At 46.2% G+C, this 16,925-nt stretch overlaps 1 protein-coding gene across 1 annotated transcript; it reads left to right on the forward strand.

The window, feature by feature from the left end:
* Window positions 1-3,843: 3,843 nt before the first annotated feature.
* On the forward strand, window positions 3,844-14,999 carry LOC142563883 (kunitz-like toxin PcKuz1). The gene is made up of 4 exons (XM_075674570.1): window positions 3,844-4,184; window positions 11,050-11,076; window positions 13,496-13,706; window positions 14,173-14,999. Exons 1-3 carry the CDS (start codon window positions 4,121-4,123, stop codon window positions 13,663-13,665), a joined length of 261 nt encoding a protein of 86 aa, XP_075530685.1. The 5' UTR covers window positions 3,844-4,120; the 3' UTR covers window positions 13,666-13,706; window positions 14,173-14,999.
* Window positions 15,000-16,925: the final 1,926 nt, after the last annotated feature.

A 16,925-nucleotide genomic window follows, 5' to 3' on the forward strand; every position in this document is an offset into this window, starting at 1 on the left:
GTTAATTTACGACGTCTGTCTTAACTGGCGAGGGCACATTGATTATATAGCTATGAAAGCAGTGAGAGCGGATGGAATGTAACGAAAACTATGCAATAGTCGATTCGAAATGCGTAGAGACCTGCTTTTGATGATTTAAATAACGTATATACGCCCTATTTCAGAATATGGATGTTTGCTATGTTCTGGTGCAGCAGCTTATAAATTTCGGCATTTTCCCATTGGACTACCAACGTCCTCCAGATGCCTAGCAGAGATCCGAAACGAGACATTCGAACGTCCTAGGACGTGTAAGAAGCCTGTGAATGATTCTTGGATGTCCATGGGATTGTCGCATGCTCGCGAATTGACGTTCAGAGAGAGGTCCCGCAAACGTCATAATCGGATATTCGGACGTCCGAGAGATGTTTAAATATGGATTATTCTTATTGCATAATTCCGAGCACGTCCTAAGGACATCTTTGTCAGGATGAAGGACGCTTCTGGGACATTTTGTGTTACCACTCGTCCAAAGGACGTTTGTGGGACATTTGGTTGTGGAATTAGGATATCCACAAGGCGTTCATATTGATTATATATAAACATAATAGGAACGTTCCTCATAATGTGCCCTAGCAATGCAGCAGGCCTGCCGCATTTTACATACCATTACCAAAGTTCGGCCCGGTTTTGTGTGGCTTCTGGCCACACGCCAAACTTCTGGCCAAACAAATAAAACTCAATACTTTCGTCATACAAGCTCAGCCATTAGGTGTTATTTATGAAGCACCATGCATGGTTATTAAAAGTGCGCATGAATTAAACTGTTTACAAATGCACTTTGGGTAACAAGAAAATTTAATAATTCGAAGTGGGGCCACTACGGAAGTTATCATGAGGCTTGCTGCGGGCTCACTTCCGTAGTCGCAGGCACATCAATGCAAAATTTGCTGAACAGTTCAAATATGTTAGCCACTTGAAGTTACCAGAGCCTTTCTCCAGGCCATATTTAGCAGTTATACACATTCCACTCAATTTTCACTGGGTAAATTCGACTGGGTAAAGCCAGACACTGCTCTACTCTGTGGCAGGGGTTGCAGCCGTTGCAGAGGTTGCAGTAGTCGTCTTCCTCGACATGTTCGGAGAGCGTAGGGCACAATTGATTCGGTTACGCCTGTGGTAGATGGTAATGTACAGCTGTTCCGGCGCTCTGCCTACCACTTTGTAACGTTTCCTCCCGACATGGTTGTGCAGTTTAGGTCGTTCGTTGCAACTTGTCCCTTTATAGTCTGAATTGTAAGTTTGATCCTGAGTGCAGCAGCTTCACTTGCTGGCTGACGTCTTTTCGGGAGAGCGTGCGCTGAAAGCAGCCGTAGAAGTGACTTAAGATTCCGCATCATGATCACGAACTACGTGTTGGATACTGTGTGTTAGTCCCACATATGGCCGGTATGGGGCATGCCGTTGAAAACATCCTTCGGACATCCACAGGATTAAATTTTTGGGATTTTTTTAGGTCCCAGCACTTCAATCGTGTGGATGTCCGCAGAATGTCTTAAATAGGAGATCCCGAAATTATTGTCCTCACGTTGTCTACTGAACGCCCTAATCGGGACTTGGACGTTCGCATCTAATCGGGATGTCCATAGGATATTTGGGGTCCAAGGGATATTCCTGCCCAAGCAACCATGAATATCCGTCGGACGTCCTATGGATATCCATATCCGATATAACAGACTTCCAATGGACGTCCGTAAATCTCCAGCAGACGTCCATCGGTGGTCCGATGAATATCTAAAAAACAAATTTGCACATCCATTGGACATCCGAAATGGGATCCTGTGGCGGATGTATTTCGGACGATATGTGTGTCGTGTATATGTGCGTGTGTGCACACATGTACGCACGTCTTGAAGCAGTGATAGCGAAATGCATTCAAGCACCCAACCAATGTTATAAATAACCGGTCGGGTGCTTCAATGCATTTCACTGTCGCCTCTTTGTTGCAAATAAACAAAACATGGGTCCACACCACATTCAAAATACAATAAATCACTGCCACCTTATGCTATAAAGTCCACAAAGCACACGTGAATACGGTTGATAGCAGCAAATATAAATGCTGATAAAAAGAAAACTTTCAGATCTAGATATCATGACTGAAGTTGGTAGAGCATGAAGACGAACAGTGTCTTCATCCCACCTTCCTTGCCGTCGTTTGTCTCGTTTTGCGTTGATGAAGCAAGATTACTTAATACAGACATAAACAAGTCTACACAGAATAATGTAAGATAGCATTAAAACACAATTATGTACATGTCGGAAATAGAATGCATTTGGAAAGATATGAAAAACAAAATGTAACGCACCTAAAAACTCATTGTGATGGAAATATTTAACACAGAAAGTACTGTCATTTTCGCGACTTTGAGGAATTTATCTATTGTTGATCAATAATTAAAATTTACTTGCGCATTTTTTTCACTTAGAGGCTCAGTGCAAAAAAAAAAAAATTAAGTGTATGGCTCTTGACCTTGCGAACCTCTAACGGTTTGGCTACAGGAACGATATAGCATGCCAGCCATTGCACATATTCATAATTGGATGCAGAAATGTCGACCACAAATGTATTTTAATAACAGTATCGCCAGTACTTGCATGACCACAAAATGGCGAATCATCTTACCTCTTTAAACATAAATCCATTCAATTTAATGCTATAAGGATCTTTAATACCCCCTGCGCTAGAGAGTGGCTACATCATTTTGCCTCTGCGCCCGAGGTCGGAGGTCACGTTGTGTTACATTCAGCGGGATTAACTTCTGAGGTAGCCTCTGTAAATTGGTAAACGTCGCAGGGCACATAAACGTTCGCGCGGATAGGGCAATGCATGTTAACGCATGTGTGCGGCGTCCATGCACCACTGCACCATTCTGGACTTGATATTTTTCGTGCCGTTGATTGCTGTATGTCGGCACGAGATCCTAAGTACTCAACCATGGCCTTCGTTTGCAGTGACGCTTTCTTTGGCATGTACGGCTCTTCCCTCACTTAAGGGCTTGCTGGCACCTGTGAAGAAAACAAGTTAGGATATTATAATGGCTCAAACAGAGATAGATGCAGCAGTAATACCTCAATGGCTGAGCAGGTGAGGCTGTGAAGACAGCAAACGAAGCGACACTTCCGCACCCTTCACCGGATTCTCGCAGGGCACTGTCGTCGAACACGATGTGTTGCCGGGACTTTCTGACGCATCAACGAGCATACATAAAAGGTTTTGATGAAACAATTTTATTGTATATAAAACTAGGCAGCGAAATAACTACTTGTTTTGGCAATAAGTGGTGCCTGAAAACCAAACGTCTATGCCGTGTTTCTGGCTCTTGAAATGGCTTCCATTGAATTCAAACAGCAGCACGGCCTTAGTGATTGCCTACCATTACATGGCGTCTATGCTCTATTTTTTTGCTTCTGTAATTGTTCATGCAGCAAAAAAAAAGCCTCGTCTTTAATATCTATTACGCTTTAACTGTCGACTTAAGTTGCAAGGATGCGTCAGCTACTCGTTTTGGCGTGCAAAAATAACTCAGATTATGTGTTTAATAGAGTGAAGAAACATGAAAGTGTAAAATGAATTATGAAAGTTGCCTTATAAGTTATCTTTCATTTATTGTAGTCATTGCAATTTCGTTCTGTATAGTCGTCGCCAGTTTATCAATTCACTTGTCTCGGAAACTCGTTTACGGCGTGCAAACTGCGCTTGCCGGTGGTTGTGGCAATCCACGACGTAGCCAACTGTCCCGGGGACGAGCAGGCATTGTGAAACGGTATCATTCGTCAACCACCCACGATGCATGGCATTTGCATGCGCGTGCGCCACTTGTGCTTTCACGCGAGGACGAAGTCTGCATGGCGTATGCATGAGGCCATATCTGTGCACCGGATGAAGGGAGAGCTTTTTCTCGTTGTGAGACCGTAAACATCATGATTTACAGCGCACATGCGCGAATACCATGCACCACCCTTTCCACACGGGTCGCCTACCGGGCAAGATAATCTATTTAAGGGACAATGAGACTTCACCTGCACAGTAAACCGCGTCCAACATTTGAGAGGCACAATTGCGTTCACTGTGGCAGCCATGCAGGCCTTGGTCGTTCTCGTAGTCCTGGCTACTTTTCTGGCTTTATCATCATCGGCCTCAGGTAAGTCCGTATTTCATATGCTTATGTGATGTTACCGGATTACTATTGAAATCACTTCTTATCATCTATGCATGATAATATGTACATTGCCTTCACTATGTTCCTGGCTCTTTATTCACATAATATACTCCTTGTTCATCTTTGGCCTCGATATAGTTAACGCACACTCGGTTGTTCTTATTTTGGCCTCAATTTGTGGCTATAGCCATAAGGAGGACTGGCACATTAGAGGTGATCAGAGAGAAAAAATGAATAAAAGTCTGCCCCTGTGGTGCTATTGGGTAAGGTGCTTAGATTGAGCCAATAGTTTTGCTCCTCTGTAGTAGGTATAACAGCAAGCAAGTAAACAAAGTACGTAAAAGAAAAGGTACTAGACTGTGGGACTCGCAAATGAGCGCTTTTGATAGAAAATGACGAAATATATACACACAATCACTGTCATTTCAGCAAACTGACGCATTTACAATCATCCAACAAGAGGAAACCGAACCGATAATCTATCGCTGTGTTGTGACCGTCTTTTTTTTTTCTGACGTGCTTTTTATGTGATGCGTCTTTAACATCGGTCAAAGTGCGTCACATCTGTTGCTAGAACCTCATGTCACGAAAATATGTTAAACATTATCGCTTACATCTTTGCAGCCGTATTACCCACACGCCTTACTTGGTTTTGGTTGTTTAGAGGAAATACTCCATTACACGACCGTGCATGTACGTGTGGTGAGCACAAATAGCGTCGTCTCGTGTCTCGGATGACGCAATCGGAGCTAAATTTAGCCTATCGTTTGGCTTTCAGAGAGGCATAGCTTGGCAGTACCTCTGTCGACCCAAGCAGGAGCGATCGTGTTTGAGAGAGCTTACCCAGCTATATTAAGTAGAATCCATCGAACTCAAGCTGGTGCCCATCAGTAGTTATTAGGTCTGCAAGTGTGCAAGTTAGTGCATAAGTTTCACGCCTGCTTCTGCTAAGGCCCCTCCTTCCTGCCGTCCTGCGTTCGACACGTAGGGCCATGAAATGGCATGCATAGTCTCGGGCAGAGGATTATCCAACCGCTTTGACTGCTGCGAAACTTGTCCCTCTTTACAGTGAGAGCAAACGCAGGAGCCTCAACCATTTACGAGTGTGGTGAGCTCGAGTGGCCCAGAGCAATCTCGGGCGCCACCAGTTTGGGGGTTTATTATTATTTTTTTGGCACTAGTGACTAAACACCCTCTGGAGAACAAGCGGGCCCACTAAGATAGAGTGGCGAACACGTTCACTAAATTTGACCGTAGAAACTCCACCAACTGTACAACAAGTTAGCGTTCAAAGTTTGAAATGCGTGAATAAATGTAACTTTTGTATTTCGTTAGGTCCATCTCTGTACCTTAGTGCACTACACGCACGCCCTGCAGAACGTACAAGGCGCTTCATGTACCCCATGAGAGCTGCGCCCATGATACAAGCTACTCAGTTGCTTTTTTCATGCAGCGGAGCTGTATATGTGTACCCTCTCATAGATTTTTAAATGTCCATGCCTCAAAACTTCCGCGTCCTCTGTGAGGCAGCAAAGCAAAGCATTGAGGCATGTGTTAACACCTTGTGTAGCAAGAGGAAAACTAAATAACTACCCAATACGACATAACACCCTCCTCTAGGACGAGGAGGAGCAAACCAGTGAGGCATGTGCTGACACCTGGCGTAGCAAGAAGAAAGCTAGGAAATGGGCGGCGAGTAGCAGCGAAGATTGTGCTCGAGAGGCTACCCGTAAGCGGTGGGCTCGACAGGAAGACGGGTGCCGCGAAGTGGAGAATGCAGCGAAGTGATGCAGGTACCACGCCAGCAAATTGTACGAGCATAAGAGTGAGACAGACAGACAGACAGACAGACAGACAGACCTTTACAAGGTCTTGAGAAGCTTTTCCCTAGGGCAGAGCTCCGAGCCGCTCCCACGTGGGGACTGGTAGGCCGAGCGTAACCACCGCATCGTGGGCTCTCTGGACAGCCCAAGTTTGCCGTGAAAGTTCTGAGCTCTAGATGGCAGAGCTCCATTCTCCTTCCGTGATGCGATTGGGTCCTTGTAACGAGGGGCATCGCCAGGGCATGTGTGCGAGATTGCTAACAGCCCCACAGTCGGGGCAAGTAGAGCTAGAAGCCTCTGGAGTGATCGTATGGAAAAGGACCAGGTTTGTATAGGACTTAGTCTGAAGCATGTGTAAAGCGCACGCCAGAGGTCTAGCCAGTTTGCTATGAGGGGGAAGATAAGTCCTTCCTTCCCAGGTGATAGTGCGTAGTCATTTCGCTGAAAGTAATGAGAATGTCCCGAAACTCGAGGACCCCGAGGTCTGAGCTCGACCCTGCTCCCGCGCTCTGGGTTAGTGCGCGCGCTTGGAGTGGGCGATGTCATTGAGATTGGGAAAGGAGTCAAGTTGGGGGTCGAGGTGCGCCGGAAACTACGTGATGATGTGCGGAGAGATTATCTTGTTCTTGAGAATCTTGTGAGCCTCCTCAGCGATGGAATCTGAAGCGAAGGCCCTGACCACCGATCTAGAATCATTGAAGATTTGTGATTTGCTGTTATCTAGTAGTGCCATAGCAACTGCGACCTGCTCCGCTCTGTTTGGTGTTGAGCACTTCAGGGAAGCAGCATTCACTATCTGTCCGTTGTGATCAACGAGGGCAATGGCGAAGTGGGACGACTGTCCATATTGAGCCGCGTCGACAAAACATGCCGAGTAGGGATCATCTTTGGTATGCTTGAGGAGGGCGAGGGCGCTTCCCTGCGTCTGCCTACGTTGTGTTGACGATGAACATTACGGGGAAACGGCGCGACTCGTATGTTATTCCTTTGATCTTCTGAGATTTCATATTTCCGCTTTTCCATGAGAATAGGGTTGATCCCAAGAACCACCAGGATCTTCTTTCCAGCCGGGATACAGGATAGACGGGCCAGTTGGGCTGACTGCTGGCCCTCGATTATCTCGTCCAATGTGTCGTGCACTTCTAGTTGCACAAGGAGGTCCGTGCTCGCGCGTAACAGAATGCCTAGTAAATTTTTGATACTTTATATGAAGAGCGTGTTTAATATTTTCTTCTCGGAGTTATACCAATTATGCATGGCTTCCATATAAGCTATATGAGTGATGAAGAACGCGTGGAACAACTCGACGAGTTTGTAATTCTGAAGGCCTCCATGCCTATTCGAAACTCTGTTGATGAGTCTGATCATGTTCTCAGTCTTGGCTGTGATCTTTTCGAGTGTCGTATTGTTACTGCCATTGGATACGATGAACATGCCGACGACCCGAATGGTATCTACTCTTGGGATGATACAGCCGCTTTTAGTGTAGATTTTGATGTTTGTTTCAGACAACGGTTTCTAGCCTCTATGTTGGGGACCTCTCCTGGCTGGCCTGTAGAGGAGGAACTCAGACTTGCTCGGGGAGCATCTAAGCCCCGTATTTTTCAGGTGCATCTCTGTTTGATCTAAAGCCGCCTGTACGCCTAATTCAACAGCTCCTTCGCTTCCTCCGGTGCACCAGATTGTGATGTCATCAGCGTAGAGCGTATGATTGATCCCTTCTTTGTTGGATAGCCTTTGCGATAGTTTCTTCATGGCGATGTTAAAAAGCAGCGGTGAGACTACCGCTCCTTGTGGCGTGCCTCTGGGGCCCAAACTGAAATTGTCGGACTTGAAGTCACCGATTTTGAGCGTGGCCTTGCGATCTTTGAGGAATGAGCTTATTTATCTGTAAAAGGCGTCTCCCAAGTTAAGCTCCGAGATGGAGTTAGGAATGTGAGCATGGGATAAATTGTCAAAGTCCTTCTGCAGGTCGAGGCCTAGAATGCTTCTTATATTTCTGTTATCAATTATTTCACACTTGATTAGCTTCATCCCGTCCTGCGTTGACAGGGCCGGACGAAATCTGATCATGTTGTACGGAAACAATCCTTGTTTCTCGATGTACATGGAGATGCGATTGTGCAAGACATGTTCCGCCATTTTCCCCACGCAGGATGTGAGGGAAATGGGTCCGAGGTTTCAGAGACTCGGGGGTCTTCCAGGCTTTGGAATCAGGATGACCGAGGCCATTTTCCAGGACACCGAGACAGACCGTCGTTCCCATATTCCATTGATATCCTCTTTCAACCATACTATGGAGCCGTCGTCCAGATTTCTGAGCACCCGGTTGGGGATGCCATAAGGGCTAGAGGCCGACCTGCCATTTAAATTCTGGAGGTCTTGCTTTACTTCGCATGCCTTGAAGGGTTTATCTAGCTTGGGGCAAGATGAGCCGTTGTAGTGCGGATAGTCTTCGTCACTCGAGTTGCCCAGTGGCAGATACTTGCGAGCGAGTCCTTTGAGTACGGTCTTTACTGTCTCTGATTGTGATGCCTCGTGTAGAAACTTCGCTATCACTTTTGTTTGTTTTGACTTGGTACTGGTATCATCGAGCACAAGAGTGCGTATGCGAAATTTCAGAGGGACTTTCTGGAGAGACATTTCGAATTCAGTTGTGCGGTGTGTTACAGGCTGTGCTTCGAGACCTATTTTGTGGTGATTGGTAACGTTCGAGATGTTGCGAAGCCTGAGCGTGGTGCGGTTTTGACAGCTACCGCAGCTCCTGACTGAGCCATCTGCTCGGTTTATCTGCTTCGAGGAATCGCTAATGGCCGTAGCACGCATCGATCATTTGGTGTGACAGTGGTTGCTAAGAGGTCAACTACTGCATTTCCGCGCCTGCGCAAGAAACCGAATGGGCACTTAGTATGTTGTGTGCTCTGGTGTGGGGAGGCCACGTGTAGTGCGTACTGTCTAAGAACAAGCTGCTCACAAGCCCCAACTTCGGGACCACAGAAGTGAGCGAGAGTGGCGGGCGGCACGAACCAGCGAGGAGCGTGCCGAGGAGGCTGCCCGTTAGCGGCGGGCTCGAACGGATAAGCCCCCCATATATCTAAGCGACCGAATCCGTACATGCACTGATATGAAGTTATGAAAGAACGTGTTTGCCGTCACGGGTACGCCGATCACTGCATATCATCGCGACCACAAAGCTATTGTGACCGTCGTTATTAAGTGACTATGAGTGATGCCAATAAAGTCTTTAACACACATTTTCTTACTACGATGTTTACAGCTCCGCTGGTCATCCCCTTAGCAGGGCGGTATGGCCTTAAATTTTTCATTTGCGCTGACTTCCAATATGTGGCCGTTGTTGCGTACCAAAACCGCAATGCCCATTGTTTTAGTGCTTCCCACGAGGCAGCTCCTTCACCAGCTCCTGTCGGGTCGACAATGGGGCCCGACGCCGTCTTTGACGGGCAAACAACGACGCTTCCTTCGATGCGACAGCAACCGCTGCACTCCTGGAAGCGGTAACGACCGTAAAGGCCGGTCTCATGACCCTGACAAGCTGACCGTCACGGAGAGCAATGAGCCAGTGTTGACGACTTCCGTAGAAACAGCGTGGACCCGCGTGCAGATTGCTTCGTCACTGCTTCATAGGTGGGTTCGAAAGTTGGACATCAGTGGCGCAGTCCAGCAAGGTGGCGCGACCATGGCTGGGACTTTGCGAATAGTTCAACAGTTCAACCGTTATGATTGGCCGAAGCACATTCGTCAGATTCACTCGAACAGTTACCTAGTAAAAACGGCTCTTTTAAAAGCGGACGTTTTGGGACAGTGCCGTGTGGGCTGACATGTATGCCCTCAGACTGTAGTAAGCTCAGACGTTTAATGTGCTCCGACATGGAGTGTGCTCCAATATCTGGAGCCAGTTATGTATATATCTAAAATAAACCCGCTTCTTATTTCCTTCAACCTCCCGGCCTCATCCCCTTCTCACCGACAAGTAACTCTCGGCGGTAGATACGGACGATGGCGCGGGTCCACTGAGACAGCTTACTGCGACGCCGCGGTAAAGCGCAGGCCAGCTACCTCGTTTTAGGGGCCCCGGCGGCGCAAGCGACACCCATAGTGGAGTCCGAGTCCGGACCACGGTCCTCAGAACCGGACCAAAACACCCATTATCATCATCGTCATCATCATAATCATCATCATCCTATTTTATGTCCACTGCGGGGCGAAGGCATCTCCCTGCGATCTCCAATTACCACTTTCCTGCATCCGACCGATTCCAACTTGGGCCTGCGAATTTCCTAATGCTTCCACAAAATTTCACGCTTTCAATATGATCCAGTTCTTCTTGGGCGATAACACGAGACAGACCTGATATTTTCGACGACTGGATATGCGCTTAAGGCATTGATTTGGAGGAATACTGCATGCTAACCTCAGGCAGTACGCAGTGCTCTAATCGTCTACGCCCATTCTCTTCGAAAGATACGTGTGAAGCGGACTAGCTGCTTCCCTTTTACTCTGCACCAAGAAAGCATTACAATTCGTTACGTACAAGTCTGGCGTGTAGGACACTCTAACGTACTGTGAGGCCTAGGCGGAGATAAGCACGATTGAGTTTAATAGCTATAGCAATATTGCTTTCGCTGTACAGTGCCTATACAAGTGAAACGCAGTGCCTCTGAAAAGATTTGTGCTTTTACTTCCACTCGCAGGCATGCCAAAAAATAACGCTAAAAATAATTAAGCTGTCAACGAACGGCTGTCTGAATGCACTACGATGAAACTGATAAGAAATCAGGAGATCCAGTTACAAAGCTAGCGGTCAGGTTGTTTTCGGAAAGCATATCGCTTATTGTACTGAATGCCACCAGAGTTTAAGATGACTTCATTCGAAGTGTATATCAACAGATGGTTAATAACAAGCAATCGGATTCAGCCGTAAAGCATTTGTAAAAGGTTGTGTAAATGTGCAAGAAAGCCTGCTATAGTAAGGGTCTTGACGCAACCTTGTCTCAATGTTTCAGACTCTTCTGCTGTCGTCGCCGATGAATGTGAGTGCTTTCCTCTTCATTTTTCATGTTTTTATAACGTAGGGATCTCTGGATAAGCTGCAATAGTTCGGCATCGATAGGATATACCATCCCATTCTTCTTATTGTATATACAGTCGGCTTGAAAAGAATAAGGACAGTAGGGTGTGAGGAAAAGCTGAGCATTTCGCCCCCCCCCCCCCCAGCTTGGGATTCGATACTCCAGAACTGTACTTGTATATGCGAGCAACCCTCATGCTGAACCAAATGCCGATTTCGTCGGCGTGTATTGATACACGGACTATCTTTCGCGCTTTCTTCAAGGCATTGTGTTAACCAGCTACAGCCGTGTTCAATGTCATTGGGGACAGGACACCACCATGCGGCCTGTTTTCCGTGATTTCCTTCCATGTACTCAGCGCTGTCCCCAACTTCACTTGATAGAAAAGGGACTGTTTGCGCAGACCTGACTCGCGTCGATAGGATTTTCAATATCAGTGGGAAGGTCTCGGTTTACGCTATTTAGTGGCATGCGGCAACGGGAAACATGTCTAAAGATGCCTATTGGAAATATGTCAACAAGCTAAGTGTATCCGGTTACTTCGGGCCACGCTAGACTCTAGGATGAACTGGCGACGAGCCGTGTACACTACTACATCCCATGTACCGCGTGTAAATATCATACGAAGGTTGTCAGGTATACTGGGGAAGTTATGGACTGTCGATGACAAAGTTTCGTATGGCACTGACAGTCGACCGCATGTTCTTCCAACTGCTCCTGATCTCGCCGTGTGAGTCTAGTGCGAACGGCTGCAGACGTTTTATTGTCAAGAGCTCAGAATTGCCCTGGGAGTGCCACAAGCAGCGGCGAATGCTGCGGTGAATCATGAGCCTCAGCTGCCACCAGTTCTTCTTCTCGCCTCTCAACGACTGCCTACGGAGATATGTCGACCAAGCGAAACGAGCGAGTACCGCTTATTCACCTTCGGATACTTACCGAAGTCGCATGCTTTCATGACACTCAATACTTTTCGTTTTCTTGGCCTGAAATTTCCCACGGGAACGCAGCGAGAAGCCACCATGGTCATACGAACACCTAAACTGCTAGCTATTTCTTGCGTACACGACAAGGGCTCTACACCTGTAGCAGAAGCTGAATTGTTGGTGCTTGAACACTTGCAAAGAACGCATGACCAACATCTTAAGCCTTCACTGGCGGTAGTTCGACCATTAGAGAGCACGGAGCAAGCGCAGAAGGGTTCGTGATTTCGTCCCCTATGGTGTCCTGGGCTGACCGACGTCACTGTATCGTCTCGACTACAGTATGCAAGGGTGTAGACATTGAAAGCAGCCTTAAGAATAAGCTAAAGCGGTGCAGTAAGTTGCAGTGCCATCGGACAGAAACTACACTCTGCAGTTGTTGAAATAATGGTTTGTTTTGGATCAGTGCACGAAAAGTTCGTTACACCTAATGACAAAACTGCGTAGCCTCGGATTTACTATAGAGTTTCGATGGCTTCCGTCGCATGTAGTCATAGAGGACAATGAGGTGTTTGAAGCGACTTGCTCCGAATGCCTTAAAATCTGGACTAGCAAAAAGAATCCGCTCCGAGGGACACTCAACGTATTCTAAACAAAGCCGCGCGCATATATATATATATATATATATATATATATATATATATATATATATATGTATATATATATATATATATATATATATATATATATATATATTCATTTGTTATGGTTACCACCTCACCAGCCCATGTCTTGAATGGGCCGAAGAGGCCACAGGCACAGCTGCCGCATGATTTGCGCACGGGATCAGCGCATGCTTCGGCATAGCTACTCAAGATTGGACTCGCTGCTCGTCCTCATGCTTGGCTTGCGAGACTCACCGTGACATTGAACAATATTTGCTGTAGTGGGCTGAAGGTGTCACAGAGCACAACTGCCCTTGCGCGGCAACTGCCGGCATGTATTGCAGAACTAGTTCAGCCCTCAGTCAACATCTTCCTGTTCCTCCTCCTGAGAACCAAAGCGTTCTGCAATTTTACCGGCGTCGTGCCCAAACTACTTGGTAACCCAACATTTTTCTCAGGCCCCACGATCTCTTTAAAAGTTTTGAAGCCGACTGTAGGTGCTTGTGAATGCCTATTAGATATGCGTACACGAAAGTCTTCAGCGATTCGAATCTAGAGAGCGAATTCCTTGCATTTAACTTATGAACAGCGAGTATTAGCCAACCGTCTATAATACAATTCGTTCAATGTTTCTAGTTTGTCCAGAAAACAGCGCAGACACAATTAGGCATGATAAACACAGTTATGAAGTTGTCCGCCTCACAGCTTCACTCCGATGTCATTCTTGTCAGCAATAACTAGTTAAATATGTTTCTGATTGTGGTTACAATCTTCTTTTTTGGTTCTGAAATGTAGGCTGCCAGCAGGAGGCTGAAGTCGGCAAATGCAAAGCAAGCATCCCGAGGTGGGCCTTCAAAACCGAAACGGGGAAGTGTGACGAATTTACCTGGGGTGGCTGTGATGAAAAATGCAACAACTTTGAAACTAAGGAGGCTTGCGAACAGCGATGTAACCCACTTCACTAGTATAAGGTTCAATCAGGACGCGACACTCCTTGGACTTCAAGGTGAATCAAACAATAAGATTGTGCTGGTCTGCATAAATATATCATTCTATTAACTGTTATAGTATTGGAGAGGCTATACCCCCTCATGTATTTTGCGTACATTGGCGCGCCTAAAAGTTCATCGCATGTGAAGTGCAGCTTTCGACAGCATGTCGGTGTCGAGCGAATGTGTAATGGCATAATTAACATTTTTTTTCTATTTCTCATCACGAACCACGGAATAGGAGAGCATTCCGTGGTTTCTACGAATGAACGCCAAGAACTATGTCGCACTCGCATATGAGCCTCTAAACGTACTACTTTCAATTAATACGCAAGCGTTCAAAAAAGAACAAAAGAAAACGACAAAAGAAGTTATTAGGTTCACCGCTTTATCATGCAGTTTCATTGCTTGAAGCCTTCGTTTATGATATCGTATGGTATGGTGAAGTTTATTCAGGTCCTGAAGATCAATCCTTAAACGCAGGTGGCTGCCACGTCGAGATAGCAAAGCTTAACCTTACCACCGTACCGTAGGTCTTCTGGACGGCCTGTATGTGATCCAAAAGAACTTCTCTGTGAAAGACTCGTCGCCACCAGCCTCTTTCCTTGTCGCAGTCTGTGAAAGACACAGGACACTGCCAAAGCATACGATACAGAGTAATGATGCCATTACGCTTCTCTCTTTCTGGATATAGCTTGTTAATAACGTTTGGACTCGGATAAGTGTGTTTATGGTGATAGAAAATTTTTTTATGCCCTCGAGTAAGGGCATAAAATGAACTTCACTCATCGACTCGTCGACCCCTGCCCGGTCTTTTCACCACATTTTCTTAAGTCTCAGCATACAGTGCCTCTATGGATATATTACGGATTTTAATATATTGTTTGTATGGTCTGTGACTGAACTATGACATTGTTCGCCTGATCACATTGTCAGTAAATGAGATCTTAGAAATTTGGAGACATGTTACTAAAATGTACTAACACCTACTGTCCTTCTTTTCACTAGGTTACTGTTGTTTGGACTAACTCATTTGTGCTTTGTACTGTTGAGTACCTAATCATCTGTTTTTGAGACTTTTTCTCTATTCACTATCTCAAATATTGTTATCTAATGCATTTGCTAATACATTGGTTGTTAATTTAGCATATGATTTACTGTATCACATATTTTTGAATAATGTGCCATTTTTGTAAGAACTCACGTGGCTGATGGATGCCAACATTTTCGAATGTATACCGCACAAGAGGTCTTTAAGGGTGCAATAAATTATGATGAACATGAAGACGACGATGACACATTTTATACAGCGCGGCTGAAGTACCCGTATTGCCAGTGTACGTGGATGGCGGCTCCGAGGCGTACGCAAGCGAAGGTCTCGCTGGTCTACACTACTGCATAATAAAACATAATTAATATGCTTACAATTTAGTTTGAATACGGGATCTAAATACAAACACTACAGGACATAATCTCTACATAGCCATTCGTAGAGAACAGTTACATGGTTCCTATAGAACCATTCTCGATACATCAAGAATGCTTCGCATTACATAGCTTGCAACTACGGTTGAGTCTAGCACAAATTTTTTCAGATTTCTTTGCCTCGATCTTCTCCCCACTTTGAGAGTGCTGACTGCCAGCACCCGATTATACAACTTGGGTCCTTGAGTATTTGCTACCGGTTTTCAGAACGAATAGACAACTCGCGCCACTTGGTATGTACAAGTGCTCATGTGCGACGTGGTATATTTTCGAAAGGAAGGGAAGGAAGGAGAAAATCAGAAGGCAAGGATGTTAATTAGAATAACGTCCGGTTTGTTACCCTACGCCGGGGGAATGGTAAAGGGGAACATAAAGCGGAATTTTAATGCTGTGCCTTTCTTGATGTGATGTGCAAGCAGCGTTGTCGGCGGAAGCATTGCCACTGATTCCACAATGGCCAGCTGGCACCATTCAAAGACAACCTTGTGACCTTTTCGTTGGACGTGATGGTGAAGTTTCACAATTTCGTATGTCAGCTGTTCAAGACATGACATCCGCGTCGGAGAACTGACTGCGTGCACTGGAATGCCGGCTGTACCGCAGGAATCAGGCTGTACCGCAGGAATCCAACGAACAACGCCATGTACAACTGTAACATAGCGTGTATAGATACTCCCCAACTTTTTCCTGCAAGGAATCTGAACAGGTGACAGATAGCAGTCAGTCGCTTTTTCACGTAATTCACGCGCGGAGTTCAAGACTGGTCACTGGGTATGCTTCCGACTAGACAACTTTGGCCACTGGGTGCATGCAACCGGGCATGTGTTACTGAGTATGTTTCCGAATGGACAACTTGGGGCACCTGGGCATGTGTCATCTGGATAAGTTCCCGAAGAGACAACCTGGGCCACTCGGTAAGCACGATAGGGTGTATGCCACTGGGTACATTTTTTTAATTGATAAATTTTGCGATTAGGTATGTGCAACCGCACCCGTGCCACTGGGCACGTTTCCAAATAGACAACTTTTGCCACTGCGTATGCGCAACTGTGCATGTGTCACTGGGTATGTTTTTCGAATAGACGTTTGCCACTGGGTACGTTTCTGAATGGATAACTGGGTCCAATAGTTACGCGAAACGGCATGCAACCCTGCGAATGCTTTCGAATAAATAACTTGCGCCAGTGGGTGGGTAAAACTAGGCATGAGTCACTGGGTATTTCTCCGAGTAGCTAACTTAGATCACTGGTTTTGTGAACTAGGCACGTGCTACAGGGTGTGTTTTCACATAGAAAGCACGCCGCTTGTTGTACACAACTGGGTGCATGTCATTAAGCGTGTTCCCAAAGATACAACTTCGGCCACAGGGTAGGCGCACCGAGGTAGGTGCCTGATTAGACAAGTAGAACGAACGGCAAGAAGTGAAGAAACCTGCAAAGAATGTCGCACTACCGCCTATCGCACTACTGTCCCGCAGGGTTTCCGACACCTCCTCTTCCTTTTTTGAGAGGTTACTGCCGACGGGACGATGCCTCTCGTGCTCTTTTATGATGCCTTTCTTGAGCCGCGCAAATGAGCCATGTCCAAATATTTATCGCGTGCCTCACCAGGTGTCCATGATTTATTGGAGAGCCCAGGCAGCTGATCATGACTCCTCTGTACAGTTGTGCGATCGTAGAAGTACTCCTTTAGGTGTAAATTTCTCACGAAATGAACCAAATCTTGCAACAATTGACTCCTGTGGTAGATAG

This window comes from Dermacentor variabilis, chromosome 11, assembly GCF_050947875.1.
Source record: "Dermacentor variabilis isolate Ectoservices chromosome 11, ASM5094787v1, whole genome shotgun sequence".
NCBI lineage: Eukaryota > Metazoa > Arthropoda > Arachnida > Ixodida > Ixodidae > Dermacentor > Dermacentor variabilis.

Bases quoted from the DNA above. Each gene is read 5' to 3' on its own strand.
- LOC142563883 (XM_075674570.1), top strand. From the start codon at position 4,121: ATGCAGGCCTTGGTCGTTCTCGTAGTCCTGGCTACTTTTCTGGCTTTA. The intron at 4,185-11,049 runs GTAAGTCCGTAT...TCAATGTTTCAG, and splicing joins TTTATCATCATCGGCCTCAG to ACTCTTCTGCTGTCGTCGCC. The intron at 11,077-13,495 runs GTGAGTGCTTTC...TCTGAAATGTAG, and splicing joins TGCTGTCGTCGCCGATGAAT to GCTGCCAGCAGGAGGCTGAA.